Source organism: Seriola lalandi, unplaced genomic scaffold, assembly GCF_002814215.2.
Source record: "Seriola lalandi dorsalis isolate HSWRI2012SDOR001 ecotype SW California unplaced genomic scaffold, Sedor1 jcf7180002054422, whole genome shotgun sequence".
Lineage (NCBI taxonomy): Eukaryota > Metazoa > Chordata > Actinopteri > Carangiformes > Carangidae > Seriola > Seriola lalandi.
Genome location: NW_019524975.1, coordinates 176,411 through 200,151, shown reverse-complemented (window position 1 = coordinate 200,151; position 23,741 = coordinate 176,411). Strand labels below are relative to the sequence as shown.

Here is a 23,741-nt window from a genome sequence, read left to right as displayed (position 1 = left end):
CGTCTGTAAGACTGATCGGACAGAAGGAGCCAGGATCAGCGTCTACAGCAGGTACAGAGTCAACACTTGCTCATGGACACTTCAGCACTGCTGCTGCAGGAGGCTTTTTTAATGTCTTGGACTTGTATTGATCTCGATCTTTTAATGAGAGTTGGCTCAACATTTTCCTTCCAGTCCAAAACTTTAAAGTGGTGATTTGATTGGTGGACAACATAGTTACTAGTAGTGCTGTAATTTCACTTAGTTTGAATGCTGATGGTTTATTTTTGTGACATGACATGTCAGCTCTTTGGTATTAAACAAACTTAATTTCTCCTGACCGACTCTTTACCCCCTTTGGATGTGGTCATAAATGCTCTCTTTGACTTGAATGTAAATTAATACTAATCTCTTTAAGAAACAAACACACTGAGACATGAGCAAACACTCTACTACTTAAAGGCTCCAAATATTAAATTGATTTAGTCTGCTAGACACTAATGGCCTCCAAGTTTAGTTACATCATTACATAGCTGGATTAATTAAGCGAAGCTCCTAAATGACAGCTGAAGGTACAAATCCTGCCTCTGGCTCCAACCATCTGTGCTGAGGTCCCGTGGAGTTTACATCACTTCTGTCTGTACAGTGCTGTGAGGAGGAGCGCTGCATCATTAACCTCCACTGTTAGTCATACAGATGCAGATATTAGCATCAGGCCAGAACCAGGAGGGAAGAGGAAGCTCGAGCATTCTAAAACACTGAGAGCAGGTGAGGGCGTGATAATGAAATTGAATCATCCTCCAGTTATATAACATCCACTGAGTTCAATCTGAACCAGAAATGCAGCAGTGCATCATCTTTACACCGGTTTGTGTTCGATCTAACCGTGCTATCTGTGCGTTATGTGACATAGAGGGATGTTACATATTGTCTCTTGCAGCTACATTTTTGTTTGTTGTTCAGCTCTGGATTTGCCCACTACCTATTTTGTATTTGATGGTGTCTTTATGCCGATGTCTTTCCTGTTTATCTCTGCTATGGGAAGAAGGGAGGGAGAGAGGAAGGGAGGGAGGGGATGCTCATGTTCATTTGTTTGTGTTATGTTGGAAAAATTGCAAGTGCTATTAAACAGGTTTACAGAAAAATGCAGCAGTGAATTCCAGAATCTTAGAAGGATGTGTAATACATCAAAAATCAAAGTGAATAGAGCTGATTTGCAGACTTGCTCTCTGAGCTTGCTCTCATTTGAGTTACATATGTATATGTTTTTTTTACTGGTCCCAGTATAACAATGTAAATCTGTACATGTCAGTGGGACTAATAAACTGAATTATTACTTCATTTGTTAAGTGTAGTATGAATCTGAATTAGCAGATGGTGGCACTAGTGCATTCACTGTAAGGACAAAAACGTTTGTAATCGTGAGAACAAAGAGAACAGGATGTGCAGAGACGGGAGTGTGGAACTAACCCTGAACCTTTGATACAACCTTCCTCCTCATCAGACCATTACCAACCACTGATGTGTGTTACAACATAACTTTGGACTTATATCGAGGCTCGGCTCCACATCAGCAGCATGATACTTCCCAAGGGAACTTTTTCCGAGGTCAGAGTTCACCGTAGTATGTTGAAGTAATAGTGTTCACCAATTATCCTTACAAATGTGACCACACATTTTCCTTGGGATGTTCTTGCTCTTTATGACCCTCCTGGCTCTCCGTTCACATCGACTATCTTATAATTGCTGAATGCCATTTCCTGCTGATTGTGATTTTACCAGTACATTTTCTCAGCATTGAGAGGTTGCCAATATATTCCAGCAGCTGCCAACTGAGCCAAACCATTTGACCACAAACACACTCTTATTTACTGCAAGGTTGCAAGCAAACCTACTGCAGTGGAGTCGCAGTGAAATGTAAAGGTCCAATATAGTATAAAGGTAGGTGTGGTCCATGTATTGTTTGATTATAAAGCAGGTTTACGCTCTATATTAATACTGTGAAAGTATCAAAGCCTCCTCTTCTCTCATTGGCTCTTTATGTGTGTATTTCTGATATATGGAAGTCACAAATACAATTCTTTTTTTTTTTTTTTCATGTCCAGTGTGCTTCCATAGAGGAGATCATGTGACCTGTTTCATTTTGATTAACTTGTATCGAAGCACACACTGGTTCGCCTTTGTGTGTGTGTGTACATATATGTGTAGTCAGCATGTTTTTTTATTACATGTTTCCATCTTGTCAGCATGGCTCTGCAGCCCTGTGAACAAAAGACACAGTGAAGGGAAAATAGCAGGTATGGATTATTTTTACTGGATGAATTATAGATTAATCCCAGCATGCAAATGTCCTGCTGTATGTGTGTGTGTTGCTGTCTTGAAATCCTTGGCAGATTGATGTCTGCGTGTGACCTGCAGGTCATTCCCTTGTTGTAAGTCATGGGTTCAGTGGAGCTCTGCACTTTCACTCAGGTCTGTCCCCCTGGGACACACACACACACACACACACACACACACACACACACACACACCAGTACAAACCTATACATTTAAATGCTCCAGCTCATCTATAATTCATATCAATATCATATAATTTACACAATCCACGTCAACCCCGCCCATGCCTTTTGCTCGGGGCTCTAACTCTGTTCACTTTCATATCATGAGTAGTTTGTATTATTATAAAATCTATCCTGTGTTTTTGTGAAACCTATCATCAGCATGCAGTGCCTCCCGTCAGTGTGTGCCTGGGGAGCAAGTGCGTGACTGCAGGAGGTCCCCTCGCCTACGGGTGGTGCTGCTCTCCCTGCTGCCTTAGGACCAGAGCACCATCTGCTGGTCACAGACATACCACCTCTCCAGCAGCCCCGTGCTGGAGCTGTGAGAAGTGGAGAGAGCAGGGTGTGGTCCACTGACGATGGAGCTGTATTTTCAGTTGAAAGATGAATATGTTCCCAACCTGAACTGACAGAGAGTGTCACCTCCTCAGGCCTCTAAAAAGAGTCAGATGAAACCATGTGCAAAGGAAGGATTGATAGATAGATAGATAGATAGATGAGATGTTTGCTGCACCTGTAGCTGCTTCTCTGTCCTGCCAGATCGTGTGGAGAGGATGGTTGGTATTGTCCAAGATGGCCCCCACAGTCCTCAGTGAGTCCAGACTCCTGCCAAGCGCAGACCCAGTTTTCTGTGCTCTAAACTCACAGAAACACATATGCAAAAGCTTATGAGAGGTCACACGTAGAAATTTCATTGCATTTTAAGGGTCATAAGGTAAAAAAAGTTTATCTGTGTGTCTGTATGATTTTTGGAAACCCAAATAGGGATAAAAAATTCACCAGGGCTTTTACCACAACAGGAGCAGTAATGACGAGGGAACTTGTGTCCAGCTGTATTGTGGGGAAAAAGCCTGATACAGTTAGGTAACACATGCTCAAAAGGCTCAGCAACAGCTGGGATGAGAGACAGAGGTGGCATGGTTTGGCAGACGTGAAAGATCTTGTAATACTGCTTCACATCCTGCTGCACATAAAACCTGAGCCAAGGGTCACCAGGAAGAGGAGGAAGACAGTTTTCACTATTTTAGAAGTTTTAGAAACTGAGTCTTTTAATTGAAAAAGATAATGGATGGATTAGTATAGATGGATTGATTAGTAATGAAAGTAATCATTAGTTTCCCTTGTTTGTCTACGTTTGTTTTTTGTGCACAGAAAAGAGAATACATCCTTCCTGGAGGATAAAACAGGGCTAAAACAGAGAAAAAAAGAGTAAAACATTCCCACTGACAAAGACTAGATTGGCCTTATCTAGAATGACACTGGCATCAAGTACAGTCATTAATACGCCTACATCAAACAGCAGATGATTCCTCATTAAAAGGAAACTGCAGACATCAGTAAATGAATGTTCTGTACAGAGAAAACTGGACGCGCCAGGGTTTCATCTCTCGTCTTTTTAGTTCCCATTAAAACATCACACACTGGCCCAGTGTTAGTCATGAGTAGTAATGATGTCACTTCATGGGATATCATTAAACAGAGGTCTGTTTGATGATGGACTTTGAAACATGATGTTATTTTGTTCCGTGTGTGTGGGTTTTTTCTTTTTTTTCCAGAGCCACCAAAAAGCTTGATGTTGACCTTTGACCTCTGCAGGCTAGTCATTTCTGTTTCTACACTGCTGTCCTCAGGGTGTCATTGTAGCTGTGTGGCAGAGGACTTTAGTCATTAGAGCCTTCTGACAGTAAACACACAGTCCCCTGCATCCTGTCAGGTCACAGCGTCATGTCTCGAGTCTGGACACCACAGAGGAAGAAAAATCACCTGGGAAACATCACCTGTTAGGGAGCCATGGTGCCTTGTTAACATCCCATCTGATCACATTTAGCTACAGTGACAACCTTGGACAGGAGCAAATGCATCCTACTTGGCTGTTATGAGATCTGCTGCTCCTCTATTGCTTCCTGTTTATCTGGTGATTTGTTGACTGTGAAACAATGATTGGGACAGCTGTTGCTGTGACAACCAGCGGCCTGTGAGACCAAACAAACAATGTAACATCCACTGATTGTTACTGGCATCAAACAGAGACAAACAATATTCACAATGTCATTGCTGAGATTAACGAAAAGGAGATGAAACCATCATTTAATGAAATCACATTTAGGAAAATCAGGAAATGACTTCATCATGCTCGTGTTTCAAGTCACAATCAATCAACAAACACTGAAGTGTCTTTGAAAGTGCTGCAGACTGAAATGATCTAAAATATATGATATGTTACATCACTATATTGGCAATACATTTGCAAAATACGGGAAAGCAAAATATGTACCAAACAGAGAAGAAAACAGAAAGAAAGAAAGGATTATAGGAAGGAGGCAGGGAACAAAGGAAAGCAGGCTGGGATAAGAGAAGAAGGGAAAGGCAGATGGTGAGGATGTTTGGAAAGGGAGATAAGAGATTAGGGAGAGGAGAAAGGAACAGAACAGCAGATTCAGTCCAAAATCAATAACAAATATCAAACCGATGAACATGTGAAATAAAAACTTGTGAATTATGTTTAATTCAATTTTTATTTAAAGGACAAATAATATATCCTGAAGAGCTGATGGGAATGAGGATGATGGATGAGCATAATGTTTTGTCTTTTAATCAGAGTTGGAAAAAAAGGATGTAATGACAAGTCCATGATGGCATGAATGAATAAATAGAACCCTGGAAGACGACAGGAAACAGGTTGGCCTTTGGCATCAGGTGATTGCTCTTGTTGCTCTCTGAGGTTTTGACCTTGAAGAAAAAGAGAAAGAGAGAGGGGAAGAAAATAAATATATTAAAAACCAACAAGGAGGAAAAGTAAAAAGCAAACTGCGGTTCAACCAGTGAACATGAGTCTGCTGGCTGTTGGCAGCGTCTCCGGGGAGCCTGCTCCTCCGTCACCACCGGAGGTCACTGCTATCTCTACCAGACACATGTTAGCTTAATGCCACACCTCCCTCCTCACACTCTACATGGCTTTTTCCTCAATCTCTGAATTATCAGCAGCCCCTCACCTCTCCTGTCCTTCCTGCCCCCCCCCCCCTTTCTATCAGCCACCCTTGAATTCCTGCTCGCCTGGAAACTGCTCTATCTCTGTGCTTCACCTTACTGCTCTGCTCGTCCTCTCACTCACTCTCCCTGTTTATATTTTCACAGCCTGACTTATCTCCCCTCTCCCCATCTTGAGCTGAACCCAGCGTCTGTGTACACTTGATGAGAAAGAAGGGGAAATCTAACCTTTTTTCTTCCAATCTTACTGTAAAACTGAGCATGTCTGCTGTTTGTAAGTGCTCAGAGTCATACAAATTGGAGCTGCCAATCTTCTACAGGTTGCTATTGGACAGAAGTGCATTTTGATCTATTTTGTACTTGACTGTAATGACACATTACATTATAATGATTGCCTTATAGCTCAAAATGACCACAATTTCAAACCACTGTCAGGTCAGTCCTCTTCATTTTGGAAACACAACCTGAGACTGTGTGGGGTTTGAAGTGAGCAGTCAGTTAAAATGCTGGATAGTAACTGTTTATCAACTCAAGTTTGAGAATCAAAGTTCATTCTTGACTTTGAAAATACTATTTTGACAGTAAAATCTTAACTCAGTCTCAATTTACTCACTTTTTCTTTCATTGTTGTTTGGGCCACATGATGAAGTCATTCGTACACTGGATAACCGAAGTGTGATTTCACTTATTATTTTAAATGCAGCATGGCTTAACACAAAACTGTTCTTGAAATTTTTAATGTCAGAAGGGATTTACATTTTGACTACTTTGGCACGAAAGACTTATGGACTGCACTTCTATAACACTTTTCTAGTCTCTAAGACTAGACTCAGCACTTTACAATTCACTCACACCCATACACACACGCATACACTGATGGAGCAGCCATCAGAGGCATTTTGAGGTTCAGTATCTTGCCCAAGCACGCTTTGACATGTGGATTGGAGGAGCTGGGAATTGAATCCCTGAACCTCAGATTAGTGGACGACCCACTCTATCTCCTGAACCACAGCCACGTGAATGCTTCAGATTGTTAATGTATTTCAGTGTAGGTCAGTGGGATCTGTATAGTGCGGCACTAGAAGTTCTCTGTATGTTGTATGCATGTTTTGTTTTGTGTAGGTCAACAGGAAAGTCATAAATATTCATTCTGAAAAAGAGTCTTTGTCAGACGTCTGCTGCTGCCTGATTAGTGAGCTGGTGTCATGACAGAGCTGTGATTGATAGCTCCCTGACAAGGAGGTCGTTTTACTGCTGCCAACATTTATTTTGATTTCACCAAGGTACATTAACACTCAGACATTGGTGGGTGTAATGTGTCTGGCTGGCGGCCCGAAAACGCTCGGCTCTCCCGGGATCAACAGGAGCAACAACCCGGAGAAGAAAAAGACGTTTTTATCTCAGGCAGCGGACCAATGAGGAGTCATGGTGACGCTGCGCTGAGAAGGGTGTGTGTGAGTGTGTGTCTGACAGCTGTGCACGCAGGGGAAAACAACTACACATCTGTATTATGTTCACACACACACGTGCACACACACACACACACATACATACATACATACATACATACACACACACGTGCACACACGCACACACACATACACACACATTGAGCTGGAAGCCTGAGTTTAAACAACTTTTTCTTCGTAGAAAAATGGAATGTAATGAAAGTAAACATGGAAATGTGATTGTCACCTGAGTTTTAAATGGTAATTTCTAAAAGTAAAGAAGGACACACGACCGACCTCCACTCATACACCGATCGATACACACCAAATGAGTTTTCAGTGGCGTGAGCAGGTTTGCTCGGAGCACCAGCTGGAGGCGGAGCGGGGACCTGGCTCCCTGTGGTTACTGCTGCAGCTGCTCTGAACGAGGTTAACTGGTTAATTGGCTCAGAACAGGTGGAACATTTACAGTCTGCACATTACTTTCTGTGAGACTATGCCACTGAAATCGACATCTTTTTTTGACACTGAAAATCTTTTATTGTATTGTGTCTTAAACTTAATAATATTTTATTAGGTTTTTTGTCGCCTGAGTCAGTGTTGAGTTAAGATGTGCAGCTATGGCTTGTTAAGGTCACTATACTGTTTTGATTACTATAAAATAAGAACACATCGTAAAATGAAATCTTCACTCACAGTAGGAAACAATTTTTTCCTGAGAAAAACGTTTAAGGTAGAAAAAATTAGTTTTTTTTTTTTTCACAGATCACACAGTATTTACAGTTTAAGAGTTTGTGGCTATTTCTCACAGTTTTTATAAAAAGTATTTGATTATCCTCACGTCGAAATAACAAACCTCTTGATTTTATGCAGTTTACAACTGCATACAAAAAACAATTATATCCCTGTTTTATAGGGTACTGATGTATTTTACTGCAGATACTCATCATGACATGCAGTGAGAAAAACACTGTGAACGTAGCTAAAAAGAAAATGTAACGTGAAAAACACTGGAAACAACCTGCTTGAAAATAGGGTTTTTTACCAAATACGCTTTAGATTACACTTCAGTCTCTCACACACACACACACACACACACACACACACACACACACACACACGGCTCTAACCCACTTCAGAGTCCCAGGCAGACTCTCAGCTCCTCCAGCGTCAGGCCTCGGTCTCCGTCTCTGTCACAGTACTGAGCGAACTTCTTGGCGCACCGTCGCGGCTTCAACCTCCGTCGCAGGAACTGACGAAGGGGTCGAGCCTCACGCTCACTCAGCACCCCGCTGGAGTCCACGTCCAGCTGACTGAAATGCCACTGCAACACCTCCTCTGGTCTAGAGGAGTCCACGGCTTCCAGAGTAGTAGAGGGAGCAACGTTCAGAGGTGAGGAGGAGGAGGAGGAAGATGAGGAAGGAGTTGTGGAGGATGGAGTGTTTGAAAATGGAGAAGGAGCATTGGAAGGAGGTGCGTTTGCAGACCTGGTGGAAAGACAAAGCCCAGAGCAAACCCAAAGTGTGAGAGACTTTGTTGAAACCAGTTTCAGTCGTCTTGAGAATCTAACTAACTAACATCAGGATTTCAGGTCAGCTCTTTAAGAGGGATTATTGAACAAGAAGTTGGCATCTTCAGAGACTTTCTGTGGCTCCTGATAAAGTCTTCCTGAGTGTTTGCACCTCGACTACATTTAACCCAACACTTCTATTCACAGTTCATTTGAAGAACTCAATAAATATTAAATATCAAATGTCACCACAACGTGGCAGCCTGCTGAAAAACAAAGTCAGCTAAACAGGGAGAAAAAAACCACAGATTCAATTTCCTGTATCAGACACAAACAAACCTGAAATTCATTAAACAGCAAAACCAAAGATTTCAGGAAGGGGAAAAACGATCGCGATGAAACCTGAGTACTGTGTGTGTGTGTGTGTGTGTGTGTGTGTGTATGAAAGAGAGAGGAACCAGAGAGGGAGAGCCTTTCACTGCCAAGAGGAGAACATAGAGAAGAGTCCCCTCAGCCAGCTGATCCTGAGGCTCAGCTCCTCCAACAGCACCAGGCCTCAGATCAGCCATCACACAATCTGGACCAACCAAATTACAGCTCAACAACAAGAAAATCACATTAACTATTGGACATACGCCACAAAAACAGTCAGTACACTGCAGCAGACTATCTGACCACCGTGAGGGATCAGACACTCAGAAAGACCCTGACTATGTACAGACTCAGTGAACACACTGAGGATAGAGACTGGCTGACACAGGCAGACCTGGCTGCCAAGAGAAGACAGGCTGTGTCAGCTCTGTCCACAGAGACAGATGGAGACAGAGCAACACTTCCTGCTACATTGTGCCACATATGAAGACAACAAAGTTCTTTTTCAAAAGTTATATGTAAATTGAAAAGTTTTGATTCTCTCTGTGTCCAGACTAAAATGCAACATCCACTTGGAGAAAACAGTGTCAGCACCATAAAAGCAGCAAGATACGTGATTTATTCTACTACATAGATTATATGTATGTGTGTGTGTGTGTGTGTGTGTGTGTGTGTGAGTGTGTGTGTGTATTTAAAACATATTGAATTGAATTGAATTGAATTGAATTGAATTGAATTGAATTGAATTGAGAGGGAGAGGCATCTGTTGAAACACAAAATGGTCATTTTCATGATATAGACGGAGTGAAGTGAAGGATAAAACAAAGATGGATGAAAATGAGAAGCGGTGAAAGAAAAGAGAAAGTTATGAAGATGAAAAAGTGAGGGACGCCCCAGCCCTTTGCTGGTCCTCTCTCTCTCCCTGCCTTCCCTGTCTCCCTCTACTGTCTACATCTCATTAAAAAGCAGAAATGTCAAGAAAAAATAGAAGATAAAAAAGTGAGTCAAAACAGAGGGATGTTTTTTAAATGCCCTGAGAGAGAGAAACAGATGGATGGAAAGAGGTTAGTAGTGGACTAACGTGTTGACTGGCACAGAGAGACAGAACAGGGAAACAGATGGATTTGTTCTGTTCCCTTCAGTTTAGTTCAGTTAATCAGGTACGTGATCAGATCTGTGCTGCTCTCTCAAGTGTGAAATTAGTTTTCATTCAGCATTCAGAGCAGTGTCTCAGCACTGCTACATGACAGAGGAAGAGTTATGCATCCACTGAAGTCCAACATGTGGTAAGTAAAGACCGTATAATTTAGCCTGAGTTAGAGTACGACGAACAGGTTCCCACACTGTTACTACGTCAAGTTAAACAAGCAAACACACAAGTACATATATGATGCAAATTTCTGCTAAATTCAGAGGGTGGTCACAGTTGGTGGCAGTAATGTGCTGTAAAGTTAACAAGGAGGCAACAGGAAAAAAACAAAGGAGAAGAGGATTATAACAAGATGATGTCAAAGATAAAGCTTCAGAGCAATGAGTGCAGTTTGGTGAGAAATATTAAATATTAAACAAGATATGCTTATTTATCTTTAAGGCACCTTTAATGCAGAGCTTTAGATTCTCAAGATACAACAAGTCATGTGTATTCCCTGATCTGTTTATGTTAATCAATTAATTATGTTATTATGAAAAAAATATTTATTTTGTCATGTAAACCCATACCAGATTTTTATTTTTTAAATTGCACTTGTCAAAGGTCACCCAGTGAAAACAGCATGCTGTAGAGCATACACAACAATCATCACATGAAGGAGCCATTTAAATCCAGGCCAGCTGTATTCAGGACGTAAAAACAAACTGTGGCTGAAAACACTCCCCACTCAGTCAATACTCCCTATATAATTAACACCCTATAGTGATTTTGGACACAGTCTTGAACATTAATCACTCCTACAAAGACTGCTACAGTGCACCTGCTGTGATGTACAGTAGACAGATTTACCTGTAGGGACTCCCAGCATGCTCTGCCTCCAGCTGCAGAGCTCTGACCAGACTCTGTAGGAACTGCTCCTTACGGGCTCCAGGACACCCTGTGGGGACAGAATAGAGAAGCATGTTTAAGTCGCTGTGGCCGCTCCACATGACAACAGTCTACCCTGCTGCAGAGCGCCTGATCAACATATTGACTTCCCTCCTGTTCCATGTTTGCTGCTCTGTGTCCATCTACTCCCTCAGGGTTGGGGACACACAGATTACAGATTTTTTTGGTAATTTTAGACACTGTCATATTTACCAGGCAGAGGTTTTTCCCTGAACCTCCTGGCTGCTCTGTCTGGATCCTCCTCTGCCCCTGTGCAGTCTGGGATACGATTCCTGCAAAGAGACAAAAACGACAACTAAATTGTCAATTAACCAACATGACATTTAAAGGATATATGAGAATTAAAGAACAAGAAATGTAAGTGGACTGCTGACTCTGCAGATCAGAAATGAATGGCCTGCATTCACATTTAAATACCTGGTGAATAAATACACTGTATTATACCTTGTATTGTGTTATACTCTGAAGGGCTTCTAGTTGTTGGCCAACATATTTAGAACGACAGAAGCAGACTCAATATTAGGAACACAGTACAGTTCAACTGCACCGCAAACGACAGCCGAACTGACAGTAAAGTGAAATAAACACACACTTTAAAGAGAAACACTATCACCTTTATAAAAGTATGATTATCATAGGCCTAGGCCTTATTAGGTTGAGATAGGTGTACCTAATAAACTGGTTAATGTCTGGCTCAGCTGATCCAGAGCTAACTTTTTTCTATAAATAGTATACAAAGATTTAATCAACGTATATTACTCACTATCATGTAAAACACGTCTGAAGGTGGTCACATCGGTGGTCTACTTACTCACTGCCACTCTTTAGATTGAGCACAGAACATGTGCACAGAAAGAAAAGCAAAGTTGAATCCAGAAAGTCCTGAGGGAAATAATACCCATAACACATTATAAAATATCACCACATGGGTAATTAGGAGTGTAGTAACTGGGCTGTGAGTTATTCTGCTCACATTTCTTCTCATCAAGTTAAATGTCATAGTGTATGTTGGTGGGAATGCCTCAACTGACCCTTGTGGGCCACTGTAGATATTTGTGGGAGTGGATTTAAATATCTGAATTTCTGAAATTGTGCACAAATGCAAAATGTATCTGGCTCTTCTGTATGCGATGCTACATTTAGATAAATCTGGTGATATAAAAATAGTGTTTATCTGCCGAGAGGCAAAACAAATGTATTATTTAATTGGTCAACTGTGAATTTCTTTCCCTGGTAAAGCCAATTAAATACTTTATAATACAATCAGAGAGAGTATATACACTGCTCGTCAAGAGGAAGACTAAAAAAAAACATCATGAGGCCGCAGGGAGTTTTCGTCACACCAGTGAACCAAAGAAAACATCCAACACTTTCCTCTCAGGAGCTTGTGAGCAGCTGAGCATCAACAACACTGATAAAACCCCTGGAGAACAGAGCAGCCCAACCGCAGTTCATTCTGATTTGTTCTGTGTGTTTCCTTTAATGGAAGTCCACCTGGGGAACAGTCACAGTAACTGGTGTAAAACTGGATAATTAAGATGAAATGCTCCCGTGCATAATTACATCTGTCTCAGTATAAAGTCAGGAACGGATAAGAAAGGAAAATAACATAAGGAAAAGGAAGGGACAGGGAAAAAGAGAACATGAGAAGAGGAAGAAAAATGGCCAAACAAAATGCAACAGAACTGAGTTCTAACTAACTGACTGACTGATTACCTTGCAGAGGTGCCTGATAGAGGCCTGCCGCTATCAACCCTGACACACCAGCAGTAACCTGTAGCAGTGTGACACTGCACAGGGCTGTAGCGTCCGTCTGCAGTGCATTCTGGGATAAAACGCTCTTCCTGCCAGGCTGAATGCATCTGAGAGAGCAGTGATGCTCGCTCACGCTCACATGTCTGAGGACTGTCTACACACACACACACACACACACACACACACACACACACACACACACACACACACACACACACACACATATGATAGGGCAGAAAATGAGAAAGACCTCTCAATATAATGCAGTCCAGTACAGCACCACTTGTCATGTTATACTTACAGTATAAATGTATTTGCAGACAACAAGACACAACAACACAAGAATATTTTTACACACATATGAAAACTCTTACCAGTGGGTCGTCTGACAGAGTTCATCAGAATGGTCACCCAAATAGGAGGAGCTGTCAGCTCTGAGGAAGACAATATTAGAATGGTATTTGTGCTTGATTAGATGTTGTACAGAGGAGAGTGAAGGAAAACTGGGAAGAAAGGTCCAAAAAATCTGAAAGTCAATATTCAAAAGTTCTCTAATGTGACGTCAGTAAACTATAGTCAGCACTCGTTGGTCTGTGATCTTTTACACCAAACACAATAGAGAGGTACTTTATCAGAGCATGGCTATATACAGTGTAACATCAAAGATTGATTTAAACAGTGACAATTTACCTTTGCTTAACCTTGAGATAATTGATTTTCACAGCCACAGTGGGGCAGTGGAAACAGTTTGTGAACACAACATTAACATATTATCACCTCTCAAGTTGATATGGTAAACTGATTAGTAAATTAGCATACACATCCAGCAGTTATGGAACGACATTAATGTTTGAGGTGTTTATCTCTACCTGATGAATGTAAGTCCAGTTATAAAATTATTACATTAAAAAAATATCAATTATAAAAAACTTAAAGAGGAAGCAAGATGTGGGGTGTATCTGGAGTAGGGACTTGGTTTGGCAGGTATTTGCTTTGGCCGTTGAGTGTGTCTATTGGTAAGTGGACAAAGAACTGAAAGTCATATTCAGTGCTGGCACAATATGGTGATTTCCATGTAAGCAGTAAATGACTGTTACCAATGGTAACTGTTTTTTATGTATACAACACAGGTTTGTCACCTGCAGATTTTCTGGGGTCCAACGTCGGCCCAGGTTCACCAACTTCATCTGGAACATAAAAAAAGAGAGTGAGTGAATGTCACATGAATGAGGGAGGAAATCATCGAGACAGAGGAAGGAAAGCATGAGAAGAATCAGAGCAAAACGGAGGGAAAATTAGACAGAGAGAGACGTTTTCTTGGCATGTCTTGGTGCGTTAAGTGGTCTGTGAATGTTCAAGTTCCTGCAGGTGTGTCTGGCAGAGAGACGACCAGCATCATGCCAGAAAAAGGCAGAAAAAAGAGAAACATACAGAACAAACTTTTCAGTGACTGCATTGCACAAGTATGTACAGTATATATGAGCATAGGTCCAAGTAGATCTGTATCATGTGAAGACTAAAAATACTAAAAACATCTTTCTTACCTTTGACTGCAGTTGAATCTGCATCAGTGGTCTGAGCCAACTTGGTGATGTGATCTGTTCACGATAACAGATCATCTCAATGTGGAAAATACATATGATTTCAAGCAGATTCAGTTTAAGTAACAGAACTGTGGCCTCAAATATTTGGTCAAGATCTTCCAGAAGCAGCAGGAGACCAGTTATACTGAGCGAATAAGAAAGTCTACTCTGGACTTTGAGGAATAATTATCACCATCTCATGGTCTGTTTATCTTTTCTCATGTTACTTTCATAAGAGGAGCCTCAGACTTCAGACTCCCAAATAAAATCACTGTCTATACTGTATGTTATTGAACTAACCCTCTTAGCAACAGGAAGCAACATATTTGTTGGAAAAGTGGTTTACAGATTGATGTTAAATTTAACTACATTCATTTATTTGCTCAGTTCATTACATAACATAAATATTCCACAGTTTGACAGTTAGATACTGATTTTTAAATTGCAGCTGATACAGACGGTGACAAATTAAAGGGAAAAACTAGAACATTACAAATGCAGATGCTTCATACAGGACACAAGGCCTCACTGAATGGCTTGATGATTCTGAAAACCACATGCTATTTCCCTAGCATTAACAGAACTCAACTCAACTAAACACTATTTAAAGATTTTGGAGTGATGTGTTAGACAGCGCTTATATCTTATAAAAGAATCTTTGGCAAAGGTATCTCTCCCTTTAATTTGCCACACATTTGTATAACTCTGAATAAAGTGTATCTGACCAGTGCAATTGGGGATCAGATGGAGGACTGAGGTCCCACTGAGGGGTTTGCCGTCTGGTGTGGAGCACCAACAGTATCCGGTCTGGTTGTGGCACTGCACTGGCAGGAAGTGACCGTCTTGATGGCACCGTGGCACAAACATTGCAGCTGCAGGACTGACATGGCTGCCACCACTGTGGGCGTTGGCCTCCAGGGCCTGAGCCCGAGCCAGCTGGCATTTGGACAGGCTCAGATCTAAAATGAAAGGGAAATGAAGACATTACAATCCCCCCCGGCGATGGGGGGCGAGGAAAGTGTAATTTGCTGCTCACTGACATCAACACAGACATGTATACCCTGCTGAACTCTCCACTGTGATCTGCACCTCTGTTGACTTTGTCATTTCAATCAGAAAGTAGATCATAATATAATGAAATAAATAAATGTTTTTAATTAAATTTGAAGAGCAACTCCACACAAAGTCTTACATGTAGAAAAAGTCCATTGGATTTCTGACCAGACTCAACATAATGTGTGTGGCTTTTGTGCTTGTGACTACACATAATCAGTGATGTAGTGTTGGACTACAGTGCACTGTGAAGTGCTGTGCTGTACAACACATGCAGAATTAAATGCCTGGGTGCAGTTACCCTGTAAGAGTGTCTCTATGTTTCATCCATTTGTATAAAACCCTAGTAAATCTGTGTCCTTTTATGTAAATATGTCCTTATATGTGTCTATTTTTGAATGTATGCCATATATAACATATTGTTTGATGCTTAAATTTCAAAAAGTCAGTCAACATATGAGCACCATGGGAGACATTATCAACAGGTGGTGATGACGTAGCAGTAAAGGTGTGTACCTGAGCAGTGAGCTCGTGGAGCGAGACGTAGCTGTGTGTTGATGCACTGTGCCCTCTGGAAGGCACACAGCGATTTATACAACCTGCCGTTGCTGCCACACACGGCTCTGTGGCGCCCCCTCTGACAGTCCAGGACACACCCACGGGGCCACATGTTTTCTGTGATCAGGAAAGGCTACAAACACACAAACATACATTCTCATGGTTTTCTACTGTTTCTCTGTTCTGCAGAAATTTCTCTTTTTTCTTGATCACTGCATAGGCAGAACTCTACTTTCTGTGTGTCCTTTTATCCGGTGACTTTCTGACTGTTTTCTCACAGCTGAGCGAGGCTGTGCACTAATGAAACTGTCCAGAGAACTGCAGGTGGAAAGAGGGGATAGAGTGAAAGGCATTAGTCCCTGCATGACTGGCCTGTCAGTGAAGGATAAATTGCCTTTCTATGTCATGCCTGTAAAGACTGGACTGAGGGAGAGAAAGAAACAGGGAAGAATGGAAGAGGGTGAGAAAGTGAGTGAGAAAGGAGAGAGGGTGTGAGTCACGACAGTCAACACATCTGAACATGAAGACATTTCAGGATGGCCGAGCAGAAGCAGAGAGTGGGGGGTTGGAGTCTTTCTTACACCTGACATTTTAACTGTGAGAGCTCCAATTTGGCAAACTAATGAGTGAATAAACTTTAATAATTGAGGTGAGGCTGGCAGCATCCTCCCTGCAGAGAGATGCTGTGTGTCCAACTCTGTCTCTGCAGTCAGGAACTGTGAGAGGAGGGAGGAGGGAGATTGGCTCTGTGCCAGACAGCAAGACTACTACACAGGCAGCTTTTTCACGAATGTCAAACGAGTCTCTGACAGCAAAATATTTTGGAATAACTCTATTAAACTCTGTAACCAGCCAACAGAAACACACTGATCCTTGGCCAACAGCTTTTTATACTCTATGCTGCTATTTCCTCTATGGGCTGACTAATTCAAAAACATTTAAATATTCAGTAAATTGCTTCCATAATAATTTTGCCATAAGTGAGGAAAAATACATTTCAGCAGATTAGTCTCTATTAGCCTCTACACTGAATTTTGTTGGCAACCACCCAAAGCTACCAAACATATCTACAGAGGCTCAGAGGGGCCACATTTTGGATGGGAGAAAATATTTTCCATAACTCTTATGCAAAACAAAAGTTTTGCACCTGTCTGACCAAGAGCAACAACAAAGAGACCAATGGCTCAAATCCTCAAAATAAAAGATTCACTTTCAAAAATATTGAAATGAAAAATTGAAATTGAAAAATTCTTTATTGTGGCGCCTCAGTGGCTCACCTGGTAGAGTGCGTACCACATAGGCTTAGTCCTGACCGCAGCAGCCATGGGTTTGAGTCCGACCCACGGCCCTTTGCTGCATGTCATCCCCTCTCTCTCTCTCTCCCTGACTTTCCTGTCTATCTCTCACTGTCCTATCAGAATAAAAGCAAAAATGCCAAAAAAAATAACTTGCAAAAAAATTAATAAAAAAAAAAATTCGGTACTGTTCTCACACAGCATCATTCAATCTGTAACTGTGTGAGAAATCAAATATAGGTTGTCATATGTCTCCAAATTGTCTGTTGGATTTCATCTGTTACTCCAATACATTCAATCTCTACAATGGTGACTAAGTGTTCATCATGCAATTCTTCTTTCTCTCTTTTCTCATACACAGATCAAATGTCAAAAATTATCCTTCTGACTTGCGCTTAGTCCTCACACTGTCATTTAACATCTAGTTATGTTGAGTCTTCCACTCTTATTATTATTTTTCCATATGTCCCTCACAGGGCACCGTGCACATCTGGTGCTGAATCCAAAAATGATAAACTATGTAGGCTATAAATAAGACATAATAACAGGAGCATCTGACATTGTTGAAAGCAGCCAGTGGTGCCAATAGAAAAGACCTTTGTTCAGAGAGATAAGAGGAATTTTGAGAAGATATGGAAAATCATGAGATAATATGAGTCGTGTGATTGATGCTGCTAATTTTAAGATGCTCTCCTGTCTAATTATTGTTGTGGTGTCATTTCTTTAAAATAAACTACATTATCAGCATTATTTTTAGGATAGGTCCTATGTGGGTGTTTAAAATGTGACACACTTTAGTGCTTGAGAGTGATTAACAAATAAGTTGTGCCCGAAGCATTTAAATCTGTGGTTTGAGAGTGAAATAGTGTGGAGAGCAGAGAAGAATCTGGTGAGCGTGATGATCTTAATTATTCCCACATGCTCCTCTAGGCACCTGACAACACTCTCACAGCTCAGAATCACACACAGCCTCACACACGTCTCCAAAATATACATTAGATTGGTCCCACTGCCACACAGACGAACTAAAAACATGCAGCGTAGCGCACATACAGCACACACACACACACACACACATATGTACAAAGCTGTCTACTTACTGACCCCACTTCCTCACTCCTCATCAGTGCCTCTTTGTCCAGCGCCCCCCTCTCTCTCCTACTCCACACACACATTCTGGGACACACACTCCCTCCAAGTTCTGAGACACATGAGTAAATTTGCCGTGGTGTTCAACAGTGTTGACATAATTTATTGGTGAAAGAGGCCTCTGTGCCTTACTGTTGAGACATTAACGTATGTACTGACTACACAGGTCAATGTGTCTGAATCATGAGAGAGAGAGAGAGAGAGAAACCTGTGATAGTGCTCTCTCTCTTCTTGTCACCTCTTTTTATATTGTCTGTCACTCCATGAAAGTAAAGTGTTAATTGTTCTTCTGTTCTGCTTAAATAGAACTTGGTAAGTTTATAAAGCAGGAATGTCTAGGTTTCTTTTCATCATAGATTGAAAAGCGTTGTGTTTTGGGCTTTCAGTTGAAAAGAATAGAAGACATCACCTTGGGCTCTGGCTGATAATCATGTGCATCTTTCCCTATTTTCTGATATTTTATTGACAAAATGTTTGGTTTATTATTTGAAGAAATAATCTAAGAATAATTGATAATGAAAATCCTTTACAGCTCTAAATAAATATACAGAATAATGTAAACAAATGACGATGCCATTCAGACTCTATCTAGGTAAGTCTTACTTTAAGTCTGGGAATTCATTAAGTGAAAGTTCACCAAACATCAGCTACCATTTTAAAATGTCAGAACATCCCTTCTTGGAAAGAAAGATGATGTTAAATACAGGAGGTGATTGAGGGAGGAGGAGGAGGAAGACTGAGGGCCGGAAAGTGGAACAGTGCATGAAGAGTATAGCTTCAGTCCAAGCAAAGCACAAAATAATTTTCTGCCAGAACCCTCCCTGAACCACACGGCTGCAGCTGAACCCATCAAACAGCTGACACAGTAAAGCCGTTTCTGATGTTTCCTCTTGTCAAGGCCTCAGTGTAAAGATGAATCTCTCTCACACGAATCTTCCAGCTCACAGTAATGCTATATAAAAAAATGAAATTAAAATTTCAGTTCCACTGGTTTTGGGCATAAATGTTAAACTGTAATGGATAGAAAGTGAAAAAGTAGTGATGGTGGAAAGGAAGGGGATGGAAGATATGTAAACGGAAAAGAGAGAGAAGTGGAACAAGGAAATGGGGGAGGTGGAAGGAGAGATGTGGTGATAAATAAACGAATAATGGTTTGGAAATGAGTATGGAAAAGAAGGAGAGGAACGAATAAAGAACTGAGGGAATGGAGGCTCACAGAAGTGGAGGAAAGTCATAGAGGAGGTAATGGAGGATTGAAGAGAGGAAGAATAGAAAAATAGATGAAGAAATGCAAGAAGGAGCAAAGGAGTTGAGGTAAAAAATGGTGGGAAGCATGGAGGGAGAGGAGGAAAAAGTGGGAGTTGGAGGACTGCAGCACCATTAAAAATGAGGCAGAAATCAGAGTAGAGGAAGGAAAGATATAATGAAGGGGGGGAAGGAATAAGAAGCATTCAGGGAAAAAGGTGCTAAGAATAAAGACAGGAGAGAGGCATGAGCGAAGGGAAGTGGAGAAATACAGACAGACAGGAAAGAAAATAGGAGCGAGGGGAAGAATGAAGGGAGGGATAGGAAACTAGACGTATAAAAGGAGGTATTGAGGGAAAATGTGGTTAAAGGAATTGAAGAAGGTGTGCAGAGAGAATGGAGAAATAAATGAAAGTCTGGGTGGAATGGATGAAAAGGAAGACGGACCAGAAGAATGGTGGAAAAAAGGCAGGAGTAGTGGAGGGCAGGAGCCCAGGTGCAAAGTGTTGGGCAGTCTGGATTTCCTGTCTGTCAGGTAGAAGTACAGCAACTACAATATCCTCTGTGTTGAAACAATTACCACCAGTGTTTTTGGGCCTATAAAATGTCAGCCGTGTGTGTGAAAGTGTGTGAGAGTGTGAGAGAGTGAGAGAGAGAGAGAAAGACAGAGAGAGAGAGAGTGAGAGAGAGACAGAGAGAGAGACAGAGAGAGAGAGCAGACAGGAAGTGAGCTAGCAGCAGAAAAAGCTGGCTCACACCCTCCAGATACCACCAACCGGCTGCTGTAGGGGAACATAACTCATCTCCAGAGCTTTGCAAAATGTGATGTTTGGCCTAGAAAGGGATCATGATGCTGCTGAAAGGCCTGTTGACACGCAGCAGCAGGATTTAGCGTCTGAACAAACCGCCTGTGCTGATGTACGGGAGCTTGCTGAGGAGTGAATTGCTCACTTGTAAACGCAGCTTTTTCTCTTTGCCATTAATCTGTACAGCAAGTGTTAAACCGATCATTAACACACATACACACATGCAGGGATGACGACAACACATTTAACATCTCAGGAGATTCAGAGATGTGTGTGTGTGTACAAACATCACTTTCACACAGCCCTCAGCGATGATGACATGACTGGAGTCCACAGACTCCAGTCATGTCAGACATGTCAGGACACAAACACGTATTTACTTTCCTGACAAAGAATCAGACTGTAATGTTTCTGCAGGTACACAGTGTGTCTGTGCTGCTCTGTTTCAATGAACCATAAAGAAGCAGACCAGTAGTTCTGTATGTTTTAGCCCATTAATTATAAAAAACAAAATTACCTGCACTTCACATTAACTGCTGACCATTTCCAAAGCATATGCTCAGTTGTCAGATTTATTTACCGAGCCAAGTACACAAAGTCTTGCAGAGACTTGACACATCAAGTTTTTTTTTTTTGTTTTGTTTTGTAAAATTGTCAGATAGCCCCTCTCTCTCTCTCTCTCTCTGTTGCTTAGTTACACAGGTTTCTTTTAACTGTGTTGCTGAAGAGCAATATCTTACACTCTTACACGTTTATGGCCGCAATATCTTACACTATCTTACACTATCTTACACTCAGCGTTAGTGCTTCCCAGAAGCACATTTTTCTAAAAGGTCCTACTCCGAAGACAAGACAATTAATTATTACACATTACTGATGTTAAGTGGCTTCAAATCTTGATGTTTGTCTCATTGAAAGCAAAATAAACTGATGGCTGCTTGGAAGCTTATTAATTATTAATGAAAAAAAAACCAACAAAAAGCATTGAGAAAGGATTCAGCTTAATCCTTTAACATTTTCCTGGAGGAAACATTCTATATCGGTGATCTTAAATAGTGAAAATGCATTTATTGGTATATTTTCACCTGGGATCTCCCTAACAGTCACATATTTCTGTAAGCTCTTACACTGTACATTTGATATTCATTTGTTTGTTTTTTACACTTGACATCAATGTATATTGTGTATTTTCTATTATACCATCACTGTCACATTCCTATTAGAGTTTATAGTGTTTCTGATAGTGTCTAGTGATCTTACCATATTTCTACATGAACAAGGGGAAGTGGAGAAATACAGAGTACTCACATAAATATCACACACACCTGTCTGTTTCCCCTGAGTAGCAAATTAAACATTTACTTGGCAGCGATGTGTGTGTTTGTGGTTTGGTCTTATTGGCTGGTGTTACCCTGCAGTCCTCCAGGGATCTCTCTGTCTCACACACACACACACACACACACACACACACGCACACGCACACACACGCACGCACACACGACAACTTCTGAATCAAACATGAAGATTAATCTCTTTATCCTTAAAATCAATGTCGTCTTTGCTGCTGCCTGGGACTGTGTTGTTAAGTCTGTTCAGTTTTACTAAACCAATTACAAGCTAAAGTTGATAAGTCCTGGTATTTTGGAGCCATTAGTGGCTATCGTCCCGACACAGTAGGCAACTTACATAGATTAAACTTTCTTCTATTTGTTATAGGTCGTGAAAGGGAAAGGGGTAGGCTAGTGCTGAGAAGTATACTCTTTATCCTGAAAAGTTAAAGCAAGGATATTGATGTAAAGAAGAGTCTGCTTTTCTTTGTTTCTGCTAAATTTAATTTGTATGGCTTAGTGTTTGACTTTGTGGCGAATTCCTGTAAAATAAAACAAAATCCATCTTCTATCTCTTTCTTCCTAGCTTTATTTCTATCTTTATTCAGTACATTTTGTTGACCTGTACTTTTAGGTTTGCAACTTTAAGAAAGCTTAAACTTTTTTAGCTTTAAATTAAAGATACATTTAAAAATGGCTCATTTGGTGAAAATATAGCATGGATACAACATTCAGCAAAAGTTGAATGAGTCAAAATATGTCAAATTTTACAGAGGATTATGTTAGTGGCAAAAAAACTAAATTTGAATAAAACCGATTAAAAAAAGGCAGAGCCAAGGGCTAATAAATTAGTATCAATATATAAAAGAACTAGTTCTTTTACATCTTGAGTTATTTTATTATAGTTGAGCCCATGTATATGCGATTTTTCTCAAAATACTGATAATTACAAGCTAATAATGATTACAGAAGTCAGACTTTTGTATTGTATGTAGCTTACATTATATACTTTATAAATACGTGCTTGAAGTGGAGTGGTTATTTTGTAATTTAAAACACTTTCAAGCTTTACACTAAACTCAAAGTTTTCAGGTACAAACCCAAAAATGTAAATTAACTTATACTTAACTAGTAGCCTATAGTTAGCAGTTGTTGTGACCATAACCCTCAGCTTCAAATAAAACACCTGCAATGGAGACAGAACACAAACCTTTCTGACTCCCTAGTTCTAGTAAACAGGACACTTTATGAAGTTAGTCTGGGGCTTACCGCTGTTCTGTCGGTCTGAACCGACCCCGGGAGCAGGAAGACGAGCAGAGCCCGGCAGGTGAAGGTGAGCGCGAGCTTCATCCCTGCCACAGCAACCACGCGCCTTTTTCTCTTGTAGTTCCGAGGCGTCAAAGCGCAGCAGTGCGCGCGGAGCGGCCGCAGCCGGTCTGTGGATGTTAACTATGAGACGCGATCGAAACAAAGACCGGGTCAGGTCACGACTTCGCCGTCACCTCTTCAGACGTCACAGAGCTGCTCATGTTGTTGTGTAGTGGTCTCGAGCTGTTTCTACACGAGACCGCGCGTAAGAGCAGGTTTAAGTGCCGGCTGCTGCACGCGCAAATCACTCTCTCCCCGCCACAAAGTACGCCCACTGCTCATTTCCGGTGCACGTGCCTTAAACCAGCTGAACAAATGATGTCTTTTTTGACATGCTTTTAATAACACATTAAATTAACTTTTGTTTTACCAACAGAGGGAATAGTCTACTACTGTCCATCTATACATGTCGCCTAAAGTTTGCGCACTCATCACACCACATGTACCTTTTCATTACAGTAAAAGTCACTTGTGAAAGCTTAATTACAAACTCAGACTGATTAAAAGTTAAAGTTGAAAAGTGTGTCACATTTTCACTTTTATGCAAACTCCACAAACCTTTCTGACTTCCTATTTTTAGTAAACAGGACACTTTATGAAGTAAGTCTGGGTCTTGATGATGCGAGACAAACATTTGTATTCACACAA

General features: G+C 41.0%; 1 protein-coding gene across 1 annotated transcript; it reads right to left on the bottom strand.

Moving 5' to 3' along the window:
- Positions 1–4,598: 4,598 nt before the first annotated feature.
- On the bottom strand, positions 4,599–23,332 carry LOC111657957 (SPARC-related modular calcium-binding protein 1-like). The gene is made up of 11 exons (XM_023410310.2): positions 22,995–23,332; positions 15,861–16,035; positions 15,017–15,250; positions 14,253–14,306; positions 13,848–13,895; positions 13,083–13,142; positions 12,670–12,862; positions 11,146–11,225; positions 10,855–10,942; positions 8,108–8,460; positions 4,599–5,267 (listed from the first exon to the last, which is right to left on the bottom strand). Exons 1-10 carry the CDS (start codon positions 23,073–23,075, stop codon positions 8,109–8,111), a joined length of 1,365 nt encoding a protein of 454 aa, XP_023266078.1. The 5' UTR covers positions 23,076–23,332; the 3' UTR covers positions 4,599–5,267; position 8,108.
- Between the last annotated feature and the right edge of the window lie 409 nt (positions 23,333–23,741).